The sequence below is a fragment of the Balaenoptera acutorostrata genome, chromosome 9, assembly GCF_949987535.1.
Source record: "Balaenoptera acutorostrata chromosome 9, mBalAcu1.1, whole genome shotgun sequence".
Lineage (NCBI taxonomy): Eukaryota > Metazoa > Chordata > Mammalia > Artiodactyla > Balaenopteridae > Balaenoptera > Balaenoptera acutorostrata.
Window position 1 is genome coordinate 10,970,503 of NC_080072.1, and position 23,265 is coordinate 10,993,767.

The 23,265-nt window shown below is 36.1% G+C and overlaps 1 protein-coding gene across 1 annotated transcript in view; it reads right to left on the reverse strand.

Annotated features, from left to right (window-relative positions):
- Positions 1–22,325, reverse strand: part of MS4A13 (membrane spanning 4-domains A13) — a 37,547-nt gene extending 15,222 nt beyond the window's left edge. The window contains exons 1-5 of the mRNA XM_057552492.1: positions 22,269–22,325; positions 20,226–20,366; positions 17,040–17,096; positions 15,659–15,778; positions 7,098–7,193 (exon numbers count right to left, since the gene is read on the reverse strand). Of these exons, the coding sequence (XP_057408475.1) occupies positions 7,098–7,193; positions 15,659–15,778; positions 17,040–17,096; positions 20,226–20,366; positions 22,269–22,325 (471 nt within the window). The remainder of the gene's footprint in view (positions 1–7,097; positions 7,194–15,658; positions 15,779–17,039; positions 17,097–20,225; positions 20,367–22,268) is intronic.
- Between the last annotated feature and the right edge of the window lie 940 nt (positions 22,326–23,265).

The following is a 23,265-nucleotide window of genomic DNA, read 5'->3' on the forward strand; positions in this document are numbered from 1 at the left end:
TTAAGAATACTGGAAGCTCTTACCCTCTTAACGTCTCATCTGCTGTTTGTGATTCAGAAAATGCATCTGGGGGAAAAGCTATGCTAAAAGTCTGGATCATCTCTTGGTTTCAACTCTGGAATCTTGGTTCCTTAAATCCCAGCTCCCTTAAATCCTAGATTTCCAATACCTTCAAACAGCTGATGTTTTAAAATTTTGGCTTGCTTCTGTTGTGTTCTTTGTAGGAGGCTTGGGCTGCAAGAACTTAGTTTTTAACTGCTGGAAATGGAAACCCTATTTCCATATTTTTAAATAACCATCAAAATCAATCTCTTTCTATTTAGCTAACCTTTCTCCAACCTCCAATTATGTATTTTCAACTGCCTAACAGACATCTCTACTTTAATATCTCATAGTTATCTCAAACTCAACTTATTCTGAATGGAATTTATCACTTTATTCAATCCTGTTGTGTCTTCTACATTTTGTATCACTGCACGTGTCACCCAATCGAGAAATGGGGGGGGGTTATTTTAGATTCTTTTTTTTTCCCTTCATACCTTATGTTTAATCAGTCAACAAAACTAAAGCTTACCCTTTTTCCACTGCTTGTCTGAGTCACTGCAGTAGTTATCCATTACTCTCACACACACTCTAGTTGTTCTTATCAATTTCATCCTTTCTAATGCATTTCCCTCTATTTAATACTTTTTCGAGCATAAATCCAAGCTTATCATTTCCCTCCTTAAAAGCTCTTCAGGGGAGGACTTCCCTGGTGGTGCTGTGGTTAAGAGTTTGCCTGCCAGTGCAGGGGACACGGGTTCTAGCCGTGGTCTGGGAAGATCCCACATGCCACGGAGCAACTAAGCCCGTGTGCCACAACTACTGAGCCTGCGCTCTAGAGCCCACGAGCCACAACTACTGAAGCCCACGTGCCTAGAGCCTGTGCTCACAACAAGAGAAGCCACTGCAATGAGAAGCCTATGCACCACAATGAAGAGTAGCCCCTGCTCACTGCAACTAGAGAAAGCCTGCGCACAGCAACGAAGACCCAACACAGCCAAAAATTAATTAATTAATTAAATAATTTTAAAAAAAAAAGCTCTTCAGTGGTTTCCCCGTCTGCGAGGTATAGGTCAACACTTTAGTCATCGTCTTTGATGATTTGACTCTATCATCTGGTCTCTTCCTACTTCTCCAACTTTCACTCTTAACCTATTCCTCCCTGTTATTATGTTTTAATGATATATATTTATTTTAACTACTGGAATATACTATGATCTTTTTCACATTTCTGTTTTTGCATGAGCTAATCTTTCTATTTCAAATATCCGCCCACCTTGCAATCTGCTTGGTAAACTATGATTAATCCCCTGCTCAGAGGCCACATTCTTCATAAAACTTTATTCCTTCTTATTTCCCAATAGAAGGCTCATTATCTTTTCTGCGCTACTTTCATACTTCTGTTAATACATGTATCACACTGCAGTACTGATTTGTTACCTGTTTGTTTCCTCCCTTAAAATAAAAACTCTTTGTGATGAAGCACCTTATTACTTTTTGATACGCCAAAGTTTAATATATTCATTGGCACACTGTAGACAATTAATGTATGTTAGCTAAGCTTAACATTCTTAGAACCACAATAACTTAATTTGTATTATTAGATAACAATTGATGAAACCTCTTGAGAGACAAGGCAGAAAACGAACAAATAAAAAACAGCAGCACATTTAAAAGAGAGCTACACATATTCACTGGCATGATTCATATTGCTGAGCAAGGCTTTCTGAAGTGCTCTTCCATATACGAAGAAAGGATGAATCTGAATTCACAACAGATCCTTGGGAAATTTTCCTTAGTATGGAAAAGCAGCCTGTTTGCTTTGAAAAGCAACTGAACAGGTGATCCAAGCAATGAGAAGAAATAAGAAGGAGGAATGAAAGGGAAGAAAGAACAGCAGAGACTTTCAGGGCAGAAAGGAACTTTAATGAGGAAAGGAGCAGTCAATGAAGGGACTGAATTGGATGACTTCTAATTCATACTTTGCTCAGGTAGCTAGCTAGCTCAGGTAGAAGAACTCAGACTGAAATGTACTCTTTACTTGTAGAGGCATAAATTATTTAAAATTCTCCTGAGAATTATACAATATCATGCTCTAAGTCTGTGTACTCTAGAGACAGTCGCAAATCTTTATGGTCTCTTACAAAAGCTCCATTAGGAAGAGTTGACAGCTATTCAGAGTACCGGGAAAATAAATTCTTCCTTGTAATAATATCATATTTAATTAGGGAAAAGCTTTCCAATTGGAGCCTACAAAAATATGTGTGAAGAATTTTCTGAAATACTGAAAAGAAAAATTCAACTTGTTTTGTATGTTCTTTTGCACAAAATCTGTGGACTTTGTAGCAGCTTTGTTACACAGATATATCATCAGGCCCACATCAGGTAACAGCACCAGGAAAATTCTCACATTTCTAAGGTTTTTAAAAAGCACTCTCAGCTTCCTCTGTAACAGTTGTATGATCATCTTCATTTTTGCAACACTGAAAAAAAAATTAACTTCTTATAAATCACATTATGATTCCTAAAATCATACATGTAGTACTTAGTTTTTTAAAAATATAAGCAATACTGATGTTTATAGAATAAAATGTTAAAGTGCCATTTGTCCTCTTTCTGTTCCATCTCTACCTCAACCCACTCTTTTACCTGCTATTGAACCACTTGTAACTTTTGGTATACTCCCAGACTTTTAAAATAAAATATTTATGGTCTTCTGTAACATGAACAGATGCCGGCACCCCAAAAGTCACCTTGTCATGACATTCCCAATTATTACCCATTCCTTCCCTTGAAAGTAATGCCGTTTTGACTTTTAGGTAATCAATCCTGTCTTTCCTTTCTAATTTTACCAACAGCTTCCATCCCTCCCTAAACATTATAGTTTAGCTTTAGTTTTGCCTGATTTCAAACTTCCTATGAATGGAATAAAAAAGTATGCATTCTTTTGAATTTGCCTTTCAATATTCAACATTATACATATGAGACTGACCTGTGCTGTTAAGTGTAGTTATTGCTCATTTTAATTTCTATGTAGAATTTTATTCTCAATATATTCACCTCTCACTGAATGCATTTCCACTTTGGGACCATTATGAATAATACTGATATATATGTTTATTTTTTTCCCTGGAAGTATATCTTGCTACATGTGTACACACATTTCTGTTGGGTATATAATAAGGACTGAAATTACTGATAGGGTATGCACATCTTAACCTTCAGTAAATAATGCCCCAAAGATTTTCAAAGTTATTGCAGTAATTTATATGCCAATTAGGAGTGTGAGAAATTTCTTTTATCCATAGTCATTACCATCACTTAGAACTGAACTTTGAAATTTAGTCATTGTTAGGTACTTAACATCTTATTGTAGTTTTATTTTAATGTTATTTTTGAAATGGCTGGATTTATGTCTGATATTTTGCTATTTTCTGTATGTCTCATGTCTTTTATGTTCCTCCTTGTTTTTTTAAAAATTAAATACTTTCTGTGTATTATCTTTGTTAATTTTATTTTACTATAATTTTGGGAATTTTCTTAGTCATTGGTCAGGGATTACAATATGCATTTAAACTTATCACAATCTGCTTCAGATGAATGCTAATTTAATTCCAGTAAAATATAGAAACTTTGTTCACATGTAGCTGTATTCCTTCCCCTTCCTTTGTGCCTTTGTAATCTTTGTGTATGTCTTTATTTCACCTTCATTTTTGAAGGATAGTTTTAAAGGATATAGAATTCATGCTTGACTGTTTTTTTCCTCCAGCACTTTAACATGCCATCCTACTACCTTTAGGCCTCCATTGTTTCTGATGAGTCAGCTATTATTGTGGTGACACTGCACACGAAGTCATTTTTCTCCTGCCGCTTTCAAGATTTTCTTTTATCCGTTTGGCTCTGAGGCATCTAGGAGTGAGTCTTTTTGTGTTTATTCTAACTGGAGCTCACTGAGCTTCTTAGATGGATAGAATACAATTTTTCTTCAAATTTGGGAAATTTTTGCCCATTATTTCTTCAAGTTTTTTTCTTGTCCCCCCATCTTCTGGTATTCTCATTATGCATATGTTGGTGCACTAGATGGTGTCCCCCAAATCTCAGAGGCTCTGCTCATTTTTGTTTTCTGTTCTTCAGACTGGATGATCTATATTGGTCTATCCTGTTTGCTGATTTTGCCTTCTGTCAGCTCAGATTTGCTCTTGAGGTCCTCTAGTGGGTTTTTCATTTCAGTAACTGTATTTTTAAATTCCAGAATTTCCATTTGGTGTTCTTAAATAATTTTGCTCTCTTTTATTGATATTCTTATTTATTAAAAGATTAACAGCTTCACTGAGGCATAATTGATATACAAAGAACTGCATATATTTCATGTGCACTATTTGATATATACAAACACAGTGATACCATTGCCACAATCAAGGTAGTAGACATTGATACTCTTATTTGATGAGTCATTGCATCATCCATTAATTCTTTAAACATGTTTTCCTTTAATTCTTTGAAGTCTTTCTTTGTGAAGTCCAACATTTGTTCTCCCGTCCCCTCAAAAAAACTGTATCTATTGATGACTTTTTTTTTCAAGTGTATGGGACACTGCTGCCTGTTCTTCACATGTCAAATGTTGTTGTTGTTGTTGTTGAAAAATTAATATTTTAGATAACATATTTTAGTGACTTTGGATTCTGATTGCCTCAGCTTCCCTCTGGAGTGGTTGTTATTGCTTTCCTTTGTGACTTGCCTGTACTAATTCTAGTGGAGTCTGTGTCCCTTGCAGTATGTGGCCTCTGATATATCTGTTTACTTTTTTCTAGTTTTTAATTATTGTTTTTATTTTTAACCCTGGTCTCCTAGGGTTCTCCCCTGGGTCAGAATAAGTGGTCAGCCAATGACTGCTTAGAGCTCATGCTTAAACACCTTGTTATGGGCTGAACTGTGTTCCCCTCAAGTTCATGTTAAAGTCCTAACCCCCAGTGCCTCAGAATGTGACTATATTTGGAGATAGGGTCTTTAAAGCAGTAATGAAGTCATAATGAAGTCACCAGGGTGGGCCACAATCCAATATGATTGATGTCCTTATAAGAAGAGGGGATTAGGACACAGACACATACAGAGGGAAGACCATGTGATGACACAGAGAGAAGAAAGTCATCCAAGAGCCAAGGAAAGAGGCCTCTGAAGAAACCAACACTTGCCAACACCTTGATCTTAGAATTATTCCAGCTTCCAGAATTGTGAGAAAATAAGTTTCTGTTGTTTAAACCATCCAGTCTGTGGTAGTTTGTTATGGCAGCCCCAGCAAAGTAATATACACCTTAAGCTAGTAAGACTACCACACTTTGTCAATGAATCAGTATAGCTTAAGGAAGGTATTCAAAGTTTAGGCCATTTGTAAATCTGTCACAGCTTTTACTTTGTGTTTCCAAGGCCTCTTATTCAGCCAGGAGTGAGAGCTTACTAGGGCCCTCTCCAGCCTCCTTAGTGCATGCATAGTCTCACCCAAATTTGTAATATTCCAAGCCACAAGGGATAAATAGGATACTATCAAGGCCCACTTTGGCTATATTTTTCTCAGAATCTCCCTGCTAAGTTTCTGGCTGGTTGCCAATTTCTTGCCTCAACAAGTATTGTAATCTTAGTTAGGCTAGGTGTTATATTGGCTTTTCCAGATTGTTTGCAATGGAGATCACTATTGTTTTAATACCCCTGGTCATAAAACTTTCTTTGCTCTGCTCCAAATAAAATAAGCCCTCTCCAGCAGTGAGGCTGCTGGTCCCCACAGTCTGACTCACCCAGGTAAACCTCTGCAAAAAGGAACCTGGGGCTGAGGGGGCAAGTTGGAAGGAATTAGAGCCGCTCCAAGCTAAAATGTCACAGACATCCACTGTTCTTACCCAAGGTTCAGTAACTTTTCTTAAACAAACACTTTTCAATTTGTTATATGCTTTGGTAAATTTCCAGAATCTTTAAAAGGTCGTTTATTGACAATTTTGTCCAGTTTTATAATTTCTTTTTAGGGAAATCTGCCATATCCTCACCCAACAATTCTGGAAGCCCCACCATTCCCTTTTCTTAGAAAATGCTTTTTCATGTAGTCTCATAGTTACTTATGCACTTCAGTTAGTCTCTGATCAGAGGGTCTTCCCTTACCATCCTTTGTAAAATAATCTTTGCCTTACCTCCTTACTGTGTTTTGTTTTACTCTATAACACTTTTCCACTTCCTGAAATAATCATATATTTGTTTGTTTATTGTCTTTCTCTCCCATTGGAGTGCAGGCTCCTTGATGGTTGGGATGTTGTTTTGTTAATCGTTGCAACCTGAGTGCCTATTACACTACCTAGTAAATAATAGGCCCTCCATAAGTATTTGTGAAAGAATGAATGAGTGTTAGATATCTAGTTTTTTTTAAGGTTGAGAGGAAAGGTCTCATCAACTTTTGTGGGATTGTGAATTAATACAGCATTTTGGGATGTTATTAAACTTGCAATTACACTTCTAGGAAGCAACCACCTACAGAAATACTAGTCTTGTATGCAAAGATATATGTAGTGGGATGTTCACTGCATCATTGTTTATAACTTAAACTGGAAAAAAGTTAAATATGCAGCAGCAATAAAGGAATGTTAAAATAAATACTAAGGAAAACTATGATGCTATTAAAAGGCATTGTTTACATATGCTTACAATGGAAAGATGTTTATGATAGCTGAGAATAAAAGCATGTAACAAAATAAGATGATCACACAATTAGTAAGAAAGAAAAGTGTGTGTATGTGTGTGCATGCCTTTTTGTATAGATTTTGGTATGTGAGCATGATGGGGACTATATTTAGAGAATAACATTTTACTCTACAATTTTTTTACATTTTAATATTCAGTTTCACATATTACTTTTGTAATTTTATAAACAAAAAAGAAAAAATTAAAAAAGTGAATATTATCACATATTCTATTAGTTCCAAACATATTGTATCAGAACACTTCATCTCCTCCTAGAGTGTGCTTACTAGAAATCTACATCTCTAGATTTGCCAGAGGGTTACATCAAAACTTACCAAACCAACATAGCCGAAGATTGTGTATGTGAAAGCAATACACAATTCCAAGGGGTAGAAGCCCAGTAAAACACGTGAAATTTCTCTCCCAAATTTCTGAAACCAGAAAATAGGGAGACATCTTGCATCATCTTTTGTAAAAATTAGAACAATTTTTTTATTGAAGTATAGTTAATTTACAATGTTGTGTTAGTTTCAGGTATACAGCACAGTGCTTCAGTTATATATGCATATATGTGTATATATGTATATGTGTATGTATATATATATATATATATATTCTTTTTCAGATTCTTTTCCCTTATAGGTTATTACAGAACATTGAGTACAGTTACCCATGCTACACAGTAGGTCCTTGTTGGTTATCTATTTTATATTTAGTAGTGTGTATACATCAATCCCAAACTCCTAATTTATCCTTCACCCCCTCCCTTTCCCCTTTGGTACCATAAGTTTGTTTTCTATGTCTGTGAGTCTATTTCTGTTTTGTAAATAAGTTCATTTGCATCTATTGAGATGATCGTACAGTTTTTACTCTTTAATTTGTTAATGTATCACACTGATTGATTTGTGGATATTGAAAAATCCTTGTATCCTTGGGATAAATCCCACTTGATCATGGTGTATGATCCTTTTAATGTATTGTTGGATTCAGTTTGCTAGTATTTTGTTCAGGATTTTTGCGTCTATGTTCATCAGTAATATTGGCCTGTAATTTTTTTTGGGTGGTATCTTTGTCTGGTTTTGGTATCAGGGTGATCATGGCCTCAAAGAGTGAGTTTGGAAGTGTTCCTTCCTCTGCAATTTTTTGGAATAGTTCCAGAGAATTAGGTGTTAACTTTTCTCCAAATGTTTCATAGAATTCACGTGTGAAGCTATATGGTCTTGGACTTTTTGTTTATCAGAAGCTTTAAAATCACAAATTAATTTCAGTACTTGTAATTGGTCTCTTCATATTTTCTATGTCTTCTTGGTTCAGTCTTGGGAGATTGTACCTTTCTAAGAATTTGCCCATTTCTTCTTGGTTGTCCATTTTATTGGCATATAGTTGCCTGTAGTAGTCTCTTATGGGCCTTTGTATGTCTGTGGTGTCAGTTGTAACTTCTCCAATTTTCTTTTTAATTTTATTGATTTGGGCCCTCTCTTTTTTCTTGTGTCTGGCTAAAGGTTTATTAATTTTGTTTACCTTTTCAAAGAACCAGCTTTTCATTTCATTGATCTTTTCTATTGTTTTCTTAGTCTCTATTTCATTTATTTCTGCTCTAATGTTTATGATTTCTTTCCTTCTACTAACTTCGGGTTTTGTTTGTTCTTCTTTCTCTAGTTGCTTTAGGCATAAGGTTAGTTGTTTGAGATTCTTCTTGTTTCCTGAGGTAAGCTTGTATCACTATAAACTTTCCTCTTAGAACTGCTTTTGCTGCGTCCTATAGGTTTTTTGGATCGTCATGTTTTTGTTTTCATTTGTCTCTAAGATTTTTTTTTGATTTCCTCTCATTTCTTCAGTGATCTGTTGGTTTAGTAGCATATTGTTTAGCCTCCACATTTGTGTTTTTTTGCAGTTTTTTTCTTGTAGTTTATTTCTAAACTCATAGCCTTGTGGTTAGAGAAGATGGTTGATATGATTTCAATTTTCTTAAGTTTACCGAGGCTTGCTTTGTGGCCCAGCATGTGATCTCTCCTGGAGAATGTTCCATGTGCACTTGAAAATAATGTGTATTCTCCTGCTTTTGGATGGAATGCTCTATAAATATCAGTTAAGTCTGTCTGGACTAATGTGTCATTTAATGTTAATGTGTCTGGCCTGTTTCCTTATTGGTTTTCTGTCTGGATGATCTGTCCATTGATGTAAGTGGGGTGTTAAAGTCCCCCACTATTATTGTGCTACTGTCAATTTTTCCTTTTATGTCTGTTAACATTTGCCTTATATATACTGAGGTGCTCCTATGTTGGGTGCATGTATATTTACAATTGTTGTATCTTCTTCTTGGATTGATCCCTGGATCATTATGTAGTGTCCTTCTTTGTTCCTTGTAACTATCTTTATTATAAGTCTATTTTGTCTGATATAAGTATTGCTACTCCAGCTTTCTTTTGATTTCCATTTGCATAGAATCCCTTTTTCCATACCCTCACTTTCAGTCTGTATGTGTCTCTAGATCTGAAGTGGGTCTCTTGTAGACAACATATATACAGGTCTTGTTTTTGTATCCATTCAGCCAGTCTATGTCTTTTGGTTGGACCATTTAATCTGCTTATATTTAAGGTAATTATTGATATGTTTGTTCTTATTGCCATTTTGTTAATTGCTTTGGATTTGTTTTTGTAGGTCTTTTTTTGTTTTGTTTCCTCTTTTGTTCTCTTCTTTAGCATTATGTTTGGATTCCTTTTTCTTTTTTGTGTGTATATGTATTACACATTTTTGGTATAGCAGTCTATGTATATATCCACATGGTTGTTTTAAATTGCTCACCTCTTAATTTCCAGTGCATTTAAAATATCCTCTATTTGTACTTTCCTTCTCTCACAATTACTAGTTTTGATATCATATTTGTGTGTGGATGATTTCCTACCTTTACTGTATGTTTGCCTTTACCAGTGAGCTTTCCCATTTTGTAATTTTCTTGTTTCTAGTTGTGGCCTTTTCTTTTCTGCCTAGACAAATTCCTTTAGCATTTGTTGTAAAACATGTTTGGTGGTGCTGAATTCTTTTAGCTTCTGCTTGTCTGTAAAGCTTTTGATTTATCCATCAAATCTGAACAAGAGCCTTGCTGGGTAGGGTATTCCTGGTTGTAGGTTTTTCCCTTTCATCACTTTAAATATATCATACCACTCCCTTCTGTCCTGCTGAGTTTCTGCTGAAAAATCAGCTGATAGCTTTATGGGGATTCCCTTGTATGTTATTTGTTGCTTTTCCCCTGTTGCTTTTAACATTTTCTCTTATCTTTACTTTTTGTCAGTTCGATTACTATGTGTCTTGGCATGTTCCTCCTTGGGACTCTCTGTGCCTCCTGGACGTGGGTGACTGTTTCCCTTCCCATTTTAGGGAAGTTTTCAGCTATTATCTCTTCAAATATTTTCTCAGGCCCTTTCTCTTTCTCTTTTCCTTCTGGGACCCCTATAATGCAAATGTTGGTGCATTTGATGTTGTCCCAGAGGTCTCTTAAACTGTCATTTCTTTTCATTCTTTTTTTCTTTATTCTTTTCTATGGCAGTGATTTCCACCAACCACTCTGTCTTCCAGCTCGCTGAACCATTCTTTTGCCTCATTTATTCTGCTTTTGATTCCTTCTAATATGTTTTTCATTTCAGTTATTATATTCTTCAACTGTTTCATTGTTCTTTATATTTTCTCTTTGTTAAAAACTTCTTGTAACTTTTCCCTCTGTACATCCATTCTTTTCCTGAGTTCTTGGATCATATTTACAATCATTATTCTGAACTACTTCTGGTGTAGATTGCTTATCTCCACTTCACTTAGTCGTTCTGGGGTTTTATCTTGTTTCATCCTCTGGAACACACTCCTTTGCCGTCTCATTTTGTTTAAATTTCTATTTGTATTTTTATGTACATGGTAGGTTAGTTACATTTATCGACCTTGGAGAAGTGGCCCTCTGTAGGGGATGCCCTATGTATCCCAGCAGTACACACCCCTCTCGTCATCCAAGGGCCAGGGACCAGCTGGTCCCAGCGTAGTTTCTGTGTTTGTGGAATCATTTCTGCAGGCTGCAGAATCATAGTTTTCTTGCTTCTGGTGTCTGCCACCTAGTGGGTTAAGCTGGTTTAGAGGCTTGTAGAGGCTTCCTGGCAGGAGGGGCCAGCGCCTGCCCACTAGTGGTGGAGCTGGGTCTTGGCCCTCTGGTGGGCAGTACTGTGTCAAGGGGCATGTCTAGAAGTGGCTGTAGGCTCAGGATGTCTTTAGGCAGCCTGCCTGCAGATGGCTGGGGCTGTGTCCCCCGCCTAGTTACTTGTTTGGCCTGAGGCATGCCTGCACTGGAGCCTACAGGCTGTTCAGTGGGGCCAGGCCTTGGTGCTAATGACCAAAGCAATATGTTGCCTTGAGGAGCGTTCATGCAGATGAATACTCCCTGATATGTCTGCCACCCACTTTTATGACCCCAGAGTGAGCCACAGACACTCCCTGCTTACCCAGGAGACCCTCTAAGACCAGCAGGGAAGTCTGGCCCAGGCTCCTATGAAGTCACTGCTTTTGCCCTGGGTCCTGGTGTGTGCGAGGCCTTGTGTGTGCCCTCCAAGAGTGGAGTCTCTGTTTTCCTTAGTCCTGTGGAGCTCCTGCAATCAAGCCCCACTGGCCTTGAAAGCCACATGCTCTGGGGGCTCCTCCTCCTGATGCCAGACCCCGAGGCTGGGGAGCCTGATGTGGGGCTTAGAGCTCTCACTGCTGTGGGAGAACTTCTGTGATATACTTTTTTTCCAGTTTGTGGGCCACCCGCCTGGGAGGTATGGGATTTGACTATATCACGAGTGCGCCCCTCCTGCTGTCTCATTGTGGTTTCTTCTTTATGTCTTTTGATGTAGAATATCTTTTTTGGTAGGTTCCAGTCTTTTTTATCGACGGGTGTTCAGCAGTTAGTTGTGGTTCTGGTGTGCTTATGAGAGGAGGTGAGCTCAAGTTTTCTATTCTGCCATCTTGTCTCCTCCAAGTTTAAGATTTTAAGATACCTAAAAGATCTTGGAAACTGTCTTTAAGATGTGTAGGGATGGTAGAGGTCTGTAGTGAGGTCCAGTCTTGAGGCAAGTCACAGCACCAAGAAAAGTGCCCAGTCCTTATGCGGTTCTCTCAGCTAAGAACCCAGGAAAACCTGAAGAAGCAGAGAGGAAGCACATGGAGACTGGCCCTCTGCCCAGATTGTGGAAAAGCCCAGAGGGCACACTGACCTCACTTGCATTATTATCTTTAGTAAGTGCAGATATGGTCATGGAAGGAGCTCCTAATATGAGAGTCAAGGAAAAGAAGGGAATCAGAAGAATAAATAAGCCTCTTTCATCATTTGATTTCCCTAGGCATTCCTATGCCTGTGCTTTCTGCTTCACTTTCCTAGCTTTCATTCCCCCAATTCATTATCTACAGCTGTAATTCTTGATCTTCATCACTCAGCAGTCTTGTCTCAATTCTTGCAACTCTTCATTCTCATTCTCTTCACTAGAGTCTCTGGCACAGCTCACTATCCAAACTCTTCAGTCAACAAGATTTGGCTATTCTGTCTCCAATGATAAGAGGGCCACCAAGAGATTTTATCAAGCAGTTCTCATCATTAAAACAGCTATTATTAATTACAAACTTACTTAAATTTACATGTGTAAAAATCTCACACAGAAATTGCTATAGTATCAGATGGAAGAATGAATAAATTCAAAAAGAGAAACATTTCACTTGGAAGTATAAGGTGATTGTGATTTCTGGGATAAATAAAGCAGATCCCTTTTGTTGCTATTGGAAAGGTATTCTCAACTGCATATGAGGATGATGGTTTGGTACTAAGCCTGAAAATAAATGTAGTTTCTGTGATGGCTGTGTTAAGACAAGAATGATATTCTGACCCAGAAAGAATAACATCATAATTCTCTCTCCTTCAATTCCTTTATCTTCCCCCCTTTTTCTGTTGGGTTTATTTAATACCTTTGATATGCAAGAAATTATTAGGTGGTAGAGATTAGATGGTAAGAATGAAATGACAAAAAATTCCTGATTTCTCAGTTTATATTCAAGTAGAAAATATAGAAAGATAATATAAGGTAACATATGATAAGGTTAAAGATGTCAAAATGGATAAGAACTTGATCAACAATTATACAGGACAGGAGACTCACCTTAAGCCATTCATATCTAGGAAGACTTTGTAAAGAGGTAGGATCTTTGAAATAAAGACTAAGAAAAATGAAGGAGGAAAGCAATATTCTAGGCAGCTTTAGTTTACTTGTTTCTTTGTAACCTATTTTGTTTCAGAAAGAATTTAATAACATAAATTAAGAGTGTGACAATATAATTAAGAAATGGAGACATTAAAAAACCAATAATAAAGCTAAATTATATATCACATGACCTACAGTTTGGTAATGTGAGCAAAAAACTGAATGCAAGAATGAACATAACATTTTTTGAGAAAATGATAAAGCAAGTTTAATTCAGGTAAAGTGTTCATTCATGATGATATTAACAGGAAGATAAAGAAAAGACTGTAGGGGGTTTGAAATGGCAAAGTAAAGAATTCTCATTTAATTTTATTGACAGAAACATAATCATAGCATTTTAGCTGGGAAGTACTTGTGACCTCTTAGTTGGCAAGACTGTAAAAAGTAATTTTGCCCACACTCCATAATTTATGTGTGTTAGTGTTATTCTCAAACTCTTCCCCTGAAAGTGGCAAGTTATGTGCCAGAGAAGTTCAAATAGGAAAAGAACAGAAAAAGTGACTGAGTTCTCAACACATAACTTAAGCCTCTGAATCCAGCTTAAGTCAGTTAAGTGTCCTTTTCTGGGAAGTCAATTTGGGCTGTATTTCTTGTCACAACCAAAAGATCCCTGATTAATAAAAATTTAAGTAAATGATAAACAGTACTTGGTAATTGGGAAGACAGTGAAAAGATAAGGGTTTGAGGATTACATCAAGGTTTTGAGCCTAGGACACTGAAATAAGGGAGTCTTGCAGTACAGTACTTTTGAGGAGGTAAACATTTTCCATTGTATATACTTTGAGTTTGAGATGATGACGATAGAAGCATATCCAAGTAGAAAAGTCATTAGAACATTAGAACAACATGCTTGGAGTTTGGGAGAGACAGAGCAGTTAACTAATAGATATGTGATAGCATCTTCTCCGTTTACACATAAAGAAACTAAAGAACGGGGAAGTTAAGAATCTTGTCCAAGGGGTCACACAGTTAGTGAATATGAAAGGTAGTATCTGAATAAAGGCAGTCTAGCTCTGGATTTATTGTATAAGAAGTATTTTTCAGAGGCATGAACTTTTGGAGATAGCTGAACCTACCTGAGAACACTGATAACTTGATGAGTTTGTGGATTTAGCCAAGCTACTTGTTTATGTTAGAAAGCTGGCATATGAAAAATCTTGTAAAATATTGGTTGCCTTAGAAAATGTAGGTATATAATTCTATAAGGCCTCTAGGAAAAGACAGTATATAAATTCATTTTGTGTAACTAATTACAGCAAACGAAGCTGAAACTTGTGTTTGGGAGATTGTGAAATTGATCATTAGTACTAAGTTCATGTCAGACAAATACAATGTACAATGGTTTGTAATACTGTTTGCAAAGGTTAAGTCTTGGCAATTATGCCATATTATCTTAAACTAAGATTATAAGCTTATGAGTAAGAGTGGTAAGCTAAAATAACTTGAAACAATTCTATACTTACTAATTCCACCCCTCCCTATCTCTGCCCCTGAAATAAGAATTGAAGATACCTAGATTGGATTTCCAGGGCAAATGAAAAATTTTCTTACAATTTACAGAGAAAATCTGATGCATGCTTATTTAAATCAATACATCATTCATGACAGACAATCTATTTGGAGGTATTACTGCATCTTCTCTCATCATCTTATTGTCTCCTAGGCTTTTGTTCTCCATGTTTGGATTCCTTCATCTGATGGTCCCCTTTATAATATACTGCAGGTATAGAGAGAGGGTATATAGCGGAGGAGAAAGAAGTTTATCCCTCATCTAGAATGAGACTTCTACTCAGAATTATTTTGAATTAAAATTTCCAAATTGTTATTTGTTTTGTTCTGTTGTTCAGTAACAAAGAGGAGCTCCACTCCAATCCGTTCTCATTTTAAATGGAAGATTTTTATAATTATTGCTAAAGTCTTTTGCAGCATTAATATTCTGTTATTCGGAATTTAAATTCAACACAACTGAAATAAATCTACTGTAATATCAGTAAAGATATTCACATTTACTGGAGAACGTTACTATCTTAAAAAGAGATATAGTTATTTTTCTGGTACAAAGTATGCGATTGGATGTTTAATTAAATGGAAGCAAGGCAGATTCATGCATATTTGGCATTTGAGGACTTAAAGCAAAATTCATGTGAGACACAAAAATAGGCTATATATGAAAATATCTATGTTAAAGCAGAAATGAGTAGCTGTATACAATTCCAACTACTATATGCATCAATAGCAGAATTCTTTTGTTGATTTTGGGGAATGGTTTTAACGTCTAGGATTATACTTTTCTTTCATTAAGAGAATCATCCTAATGTGTGTATATATATATATGTATACATACACATGTATGTATATATATATCTTACTATATATATAACTTATCACTGAAGTCTTCAAATTTTCTACTTTATTTTAATTGGGTATGTCAAGATTTCAAACATCCTATTAATACTTACAAAAAAAATGTTAGAGTTATTTTTGAATTAAAACTTTCAATCAAGAGCTTACTACGAAATCAAAGAATTTCATGGGGGCCAATAAAAGCCTTATTTTACCTCCTCAGGCTTCAAAATCTCTGAAAAGAATAATTTTGAAATTAAGATGTTCCTATAGAATTGGTCACTTACCGCTTGTCCATAACTCCTATATGACACAGACTCAAAAGAAGACAACTCCATTACCGTTAGAACCACTGCAATAACTGCAACAATTATGCATAAGATGTTCATGATCATAGTATATGTAAGCTGAAAAGAAGATATAGGATTATTATACTCAGAATAAACAATTTGGTTAAACAGTTTGTATTGCTGAAAAAAAAATCTAGTTAAAACTTTGATCTAGTTTCTGAAGCTTTAGAAGGGTTGCTATATTTGCCATTAGAGTAAAACCTTTTCCTGTTTTATAAGAAACCCAGTTAATTTGGAGGAAACACTGAAATATCATCACACCAATAAGCATCAATCTTCCATTTGGGCTCAAAAATATTATATTTTACAATCTTCTGAGTCAGTTGGAAGAAAGGCTTATAATATATGATTTGAACAAAAGGAGTTCCACTGTAAAAAGAAAAAAGAAAAAAAAAGATGAAAAATGACTGTAGAAACAGGCCAAATAGGATTCAATGAATTTTAACCCTGGGTTTTCATTCTCTAGGGAAATCCTTCAATATCTTTGGATATTAGTTTTTTATCTGTACAACTATGAGAGCAGACTAATTAGTTTCTAAGGTATCTTTTAGCTCTAAGATTCTAAGATTTTTTTCCTTCCCAATATCTTTCCACCTGTACTATATATGGATCTTTATTCTGAACAGATTTTCTATTTTGTTGCAAGGTACAACTGTTTTCCCAAATTGGAGTTAGGAAAATGAAGCTTTACGGCAGAATTATGTCTATATATAAAGGCATTAGGTCCTATTAAATTTTTTTCTAACGGTAAAATTCACACAATGTTAAAAGAAAGTAGAACACCAAACCAAAGAAAACTCCACACTTAAACTTAGAAACCTTTATATAATATGATTGTAGGACTTCCCTGGTGGCACAGTGGTTAGGAATCCGCCTGCCAATGCAGGGGACACGGGTTCGAGCCTTGGTCCGGGAAGATCCCACATGCCATGGAGCAACTAAGCCCGTGCGCCACAACTACTGAAGCCCGCGTGCCTAGAGCCCATGCTCCGCAACAAGAGAAGCCACCACCATGAGAAGCATGCGCACCGTAATGAAGAGTAGCCCCCGCTCGCCGCAACTAGAGAAAGCCCGCATGCAGCAACGAAGACCCAATGCAGCCAAAAATAAATACATAAATTAAAAAAAAAATGATTGTAACTAATATAGCATGTTTATCTACATTAAATTATATGCTCCTAGATTTTCAATTAATTCCTTCATTTATTTTACAGGTAGGGTAGATTCCTTCATTGTTTAATGCCCACTGTCTTTTCACTAAAACCTACTTAGCTTTGTGACAAGCGATTTCTAGGGTACCATAAACATTTTAACTTACCAGGCGTGGAGATGGATGCCTTGCTACTCGTATTATGGAGACTCCTGAAATGATAAACTGGATATAAAAACATATATTTATAAATGCTCATTGATAATGCTCATCAACTTAAAAAATATTTTTAACAACTTGTTCTTCTAAGTCAATTATTTTTAGAATATTAAGAGTAAAAAAATATAAAGAAGTTTCAGTGGAAGAGGTGAGGACAAGTTTATTATCATATAGTAATGAAGATAACAGTATGGTCACTAATAACAGAAACATATAGGGGACAGTGGGCATAATTCAGACAGAGCGTTGTGGAATATGCCAAAGATGACTTAAGCAGTCCTGAATCAGGGACCAAGTTTGCTTAAATCTGCGCATGCTTTCTGAACTCATTCGATTCTTACTTCTAATGCTATACTTCCTATTGAGATGCTGTCACTGATTATAATTACTGTGTATGAATCCAGATGTAAAAAAGTAGTCCATGAATCTATTCCAGACTGTGTTTGTACAAAATACATCTCTTAACTGAGACTGTAGCCATTATTAGCGTAACAGCTGCTATTCATGTTTTTGCGTTTGTTTTGTTAAAAAGAGGTTCCATTATTTCATACCAGGCTACTTTGTCTATCTCCCAGAAGTGTAAAGCTATGCCATATTGTTTGAATGTGGGCTGCACAATCCCTGTGAAATATTCCTTTTGTCTTATCTGTTTTAGTGGTTTTGACAAAGATCTAAGTCAAAGGCTAATTTGTGGAAAAATTGCATTCATACTATACACCATATACAGGAAGGCCAAACTTGAAGCTTACTAATTACTCAAGGATAACTTAAGTCTACACACTCAGCACTTCATTCTGTAGCAAAATTGAGATTTCTAAGAAGGTACACAGTGAAGGTAAGAACTAGTTCAGAATACAAAGTGAAAATACCTTGTGAATTTTAAACTAGTGCTAACTAGATTACCAAACCACGTGCTTTACAAAATGCCTTTCAAAGTTTATGAACTAAATGAGAAATTTTGCACTGGATTATATTTAATTGAAATTTTAGACAATTTAATCTAGAAGCTAACCATGATATTTTTGTAACATGAATGATTGAAAACATTGAAGGACAGGAATCATTTATCTGGATTTTATCTGCAAATTTACTATTTTTCTCCTATTATTTTCCAAGGCAATGCTTTGACACCTATAAGCCAATGTACAAAGGCAGTGGCTCTCCTAGAGGCCACTGCTTCCTTTATAGCCCACTCAAATGGTGGCCATCTTATCTCCTACTGCCCTTATATCACCGGTTCTAAGCATGGGTAAGTGGTCTCCTTGCTCCTTGTTGTTACTTCCAACCATTCTTTCTCTTCCAGCTTTGAATCAGATGTCATCGGATTCTATCACCCACTACCCCTTCTGGTTGAAGTCATCTACTGGCTCCTTGGTCACTCTTCTATTTCTAGGTGATTTTAATTCTTTTCTAACCTTTTCTCTCACACCTCTTAATCCTTGGTAATTTCAGAGTATACTTATATGATCTTTCTTATAACCTGGGCTTGTAGTTCTTTGAATTTCTCTCCTCTAATCTTTTGACTCTAACTTATCTCAGTCACTCACTCCCATGTTCATTCTCTTGTACTTATTTCTGTCAATAGGTGCAACACCTTCCGAATCTCAATTTTAATTATCTCACTCTGTCCACCATCTCCCATCTTTCTAGCTCATAACCTGCAGTACTGCAACTCTAACAATCCTTTGACCCCATCTGGAGCTATAATCTGAGCCCCTTACTTCTCTGTTATATTCTTTCCTTCACCAGCTTCAATCCCCTGGTCAGCTATTAAAAACGTTCATTTTTATCTCAAGCTCCCAACACCCGACTACCTACCTATAAAATTTGTCCTTTCTCTCTGGTCCTCTACCTTCCCTCCTGTTACCTGCCTGGACACTATTTACATTAAAGGTGGATAATTTTTTGTTGGGGGCTGTCCTGTGCATTAGAGGATGTTTAGCTGCATCCTTGGCCTCTGCTTACTGGATGTACACCCACAGCTGTGAAAACCAAAAATGTCATCACCAAATGTCCTCTGAGGGGAAAAATCAACTCTAGTTGAGAACCACTGCTAGAGATGAACTGTCCATACTCCTAGCTATTTGTGTATTAAAATGCTTCATTTCTTGCCTACCCAAGTCCATGATTCTAATAATCCCTCCCTCCCCTCATTTATCTCATATATCATCAATTTTCTCTCTTCTGGTTCAGTCCCTTCAGCAAAAGACATGAAACAACCTACTGAAACAAATAAGCAAATCCCGCCCTGACCCAAGCTTCCCTCAGCTACTACCTCATGCCTCTATACCACATTACACCAAAGCCCTTAAAGGAGTTGTCTGTATTTGCTGTCTCTAATTCCTCTCCTCTCATTATTTTTTATTTTTTAATTTTATTTCATTTTTTAAGTTTTTGGCCTCCCCCACAGCATGTGGGATCTTAGCTCCCCAAACAGGGATCGAACCCACGCCTCCTGCATTGGAAGGCAGAGTCTTAACCACTGGACCGCTGGGTCTCTCTCATTATTTTTTAAACCAATTCCAATCAGGCTTTTGCCCCACCTTCTGATGAAACTATTTGTCATGCTTACTATTGGCCTCCATATTGCTAAATCCAATGGTCGATTCTCAGCCCTTGTCTTATTTGACAACATAACACAATTTAATATACTTGATCTTTCCCTATTTCTTTGTTCACTTGGCTTTCAGGATGTCACACTCCCCAGACTTTCCTACTACCTTATGGCTGTAAGAAACCACAGAAGAGTGCAGGTGATGACAAATTTAGAAAATTTGTGAGTATAGACTCATTGTGTGAGGAACCTAAGGTAAAGACCCTAAATATGAAAATTAACCATGCTAATGGAGATTATGCTTAAGATTCTGTCTTTCACATATCTAAGGACAATCCAACCTATGGTTGTCATTGTGTATTCACTCCTATATCTACATCTCTTGTAATAGTACTGGTAAATTAAAGGTGCTTAAAAAATACTTGTTGAAAAAAGAAATCTGATTTTGAATAAATTACCAACATGGGATTTAGTTACTTAGCTCTCCTGAAAATTTTGTTTAGAAACTGTTCCCTATGTTGCACTAGTGGCATGAATATTATTTACTGAATGATTAAATCATATAAATGTATTTTACTTACAATAATTCCCCATAAAGAACATCCTGTTTTGTAAGTTATAGGTTCGTATGTCCCAAAGACTCCTTTAATTTGTCCTATATACAAAATCAATAGGAGATACCACATGAAAACACTAAAGATGCCAATCATAATCTGGATAGCCTATGAGAAGAGAATGCTATTAGTATCAAAACCATGTAATTTATAACATAATTCCAAAAAGTGCTGACTATGAGAAACATTCAACATTTTTACAAAAGATGAAAGTAAAATAGAAATGCACTTAACCATGAAATTTCTGGATTGGTTAGTCCAAAAAGAGGGCCCTTACCAGGAAGTACTGAGGTTTACCAAATAGGAATGAGTCATACCTGGAGCATCAGACTGTTCAATAGTAATTCTGGTGAATTCTCCCATAGAAAAGTTGACAATCTGACTCTACTACTGGCTGTCCTCCCTACCTAACAAGTAATGACATGACAGGAGAATACTGAGGTTACTTCTTTTCCTTCAAGGCACATTTGGTATGGATCCTTTTTCACAAGCATGCTGAGGTGGGGTAGAGTCAACACAGAGATACAAAGAATACCTAAAGTAGACTTACTTGCACAAGGTCTTCCTATTGGTAGGGGAGAATTATTACTCAACTTTAATTTGTAAAAAGACAATTATAATCCCAGTAAATATGTACCAGTAAATTTCTGAATTTATATGTAAACTGGTATTTCAACTATGAATCACATTTTTAATTACTCTTTAAAAATTTCAGAGGATACATTATCTTCACTTTCATAAACTTTAACAGGAAGCTATTTAATGTTTTAACTTTAATGGTTCCAGTTCTTTGTAAAGCAAGTAATCTATGAAACACATAAATGCAATTGGCTCATATTAAAGATATGTTTTAGAGAAATTTTTTTTCATAGAAAACCCACTTTTTTGGGGTAACAAACTTACGCATTTAGATTCAGATTTTAAGGTTCCCTCTGAATCAAATTTGGAAGAATGAAATTATTTTCAAAGGTTCTTTGGATCTGACTGGGAGAAAATCCTTTACTAGATCTCAAAATCCTTGACAGCCTGGACTTTAGTTGTCCCACTGTTGTCACCAGCCTCAAACATGGCGCCCAGCATACAGCAGACACCCAGTAAATACCTCTTGAACAAGCACATCAGTATCAAGAACATTAATTCCACATGACTTTCTGTTAACTATAAAAGGAGTGAGTGGGCTTGAGAAATAGTGCCTACTTTTATATGGATTGCAGCTTTTCTATATGAAACTATGAAATACCTAAGAAGCCAAATCTTGTAAAGGGCTCTTACAAGAAAGCAAGGCTGCTAGTATCTGGAGAAGGACAAAATGACTTTTCTCATTTAAAAAGTATTCCTAACCTAGAGCCAATGAATGGGTTCTAGGAGGTCATATGCTTCCCTTTCCACACACATAACTGAGTGCAAAGGATTATGATATGTATATGAGTCTGGGGAAAAGATTCAGAGGTTTCTTCCTATGCCCAAAGAAGTCTGTGACTTGAAAGAGGTTAAGAATCTCTGCTGAACAAGTCAGGTAGGAGACTTAGACAACTGGTCTACACAGTAGCCAAATTCAAAGGAGACGTTCACATCCAGTGGGAAAAATTTTTTTCCCCTTCAGAAGTGATCTTTGAAATTCCTTGGTGTTTATTAAGAGAGCTAGATAAACTCTGTTTATTCTTTAATAGAAAAGACAAATTAATAATAGTCCTACTGCATAGATACCAATATAGTAATTAAAAAGATCAGCAATACATCTCTCTCACAGTCAAAAAAATCTTTTTTTCTTTTATTACTTTTTTGATTTATCCATTACTCTGTGTGTATTGATTTAGTCAGTACACATATCTAAGCACATATCTGTTTATAAAGGGCAATGAGATCAAATTTGTAGAAGGCTATCAATATTTTTTAAAAAACCCAAAAACTTTTACCCTTTTAACTTAACCAAATCTGCCGCCCTCCAGATCCAAGAATATTCCTTATTAAATGTTCTTACATGCAGGAATATATTGAAGTCTTACTTACCCCTAAAACAAGAGAATCTGCTGTAGAGACTTTTGAACAACACGCACATAGAGCCATACTACCAGCATTGCCTCTAGATGATTATGTCTCTAATCTTTGGCGATATCTTTATTAGCAAACGTCTACAAAACAGTACAAAACATATATACACACTTTGCTCAAAAGAAAGTACTTAAGTTCATTTCTTTTCTTATGGTTTTGCAACCACCTCCCCAAACTCTGAAGCAATCGCTTTTCCACGGCTTAATTGTTAGAGGCAATTTGTATCCACCTGTTCTGAATAACAGTCTCCATAACGGAAAAGCCTCCCTCTATGACTAAAAAATATCGGTACATTACAGATATTTTCTCTGAGTAGTGAACAGTGTCTCTGGATGATAAAGTATAAAGAACACCTAAGGAATAGTGTTAGAGGATTTTCAGTAAAGCTGTTCACAGTTCATTTGCAGTTCACAATCAATTCAGTGTAACTCATAATGCCATGTTTGCATTTTTAAAACCAAATTCTTGGACTTAAACTCATCATGGGCTTGTGATTTTTTTCTGACACATACTTGCTACCTAGTTCGTCTTTCTATAAGATGAACTTTTTCCTCCATGAGACAGCTTATCAAAGTTGCTTCCACAATCCTAAAGGCTCTTCCTGTTTTTTTTTTTTCCCCTGTTATTCCTGCATTTTCCCCTGATGTTTAAATCACCTTCTTACTTACGTGAACATTAAAAACTTGGCTAATAATTGTATCCCCTTCTGGGATTTTATCCACTTGTGGATCTGAAATTACATTGTTTAGCATCTTCTAACATGGCATACTTAGGTCAATAACATGAGTTACACCATTTAGCCATCCAGGTGATCATCTAACGGATGATCTCAAAACTTGAGCCTTGGACCTTCCAGAAACTAAAGAGGAGTTTGACTAAATGATCTGTCATTCGCTGCACACTTAAAATCTCATGATTTGATTATTTTAATGAGTCTTTGGTTTCTAAAATTGAT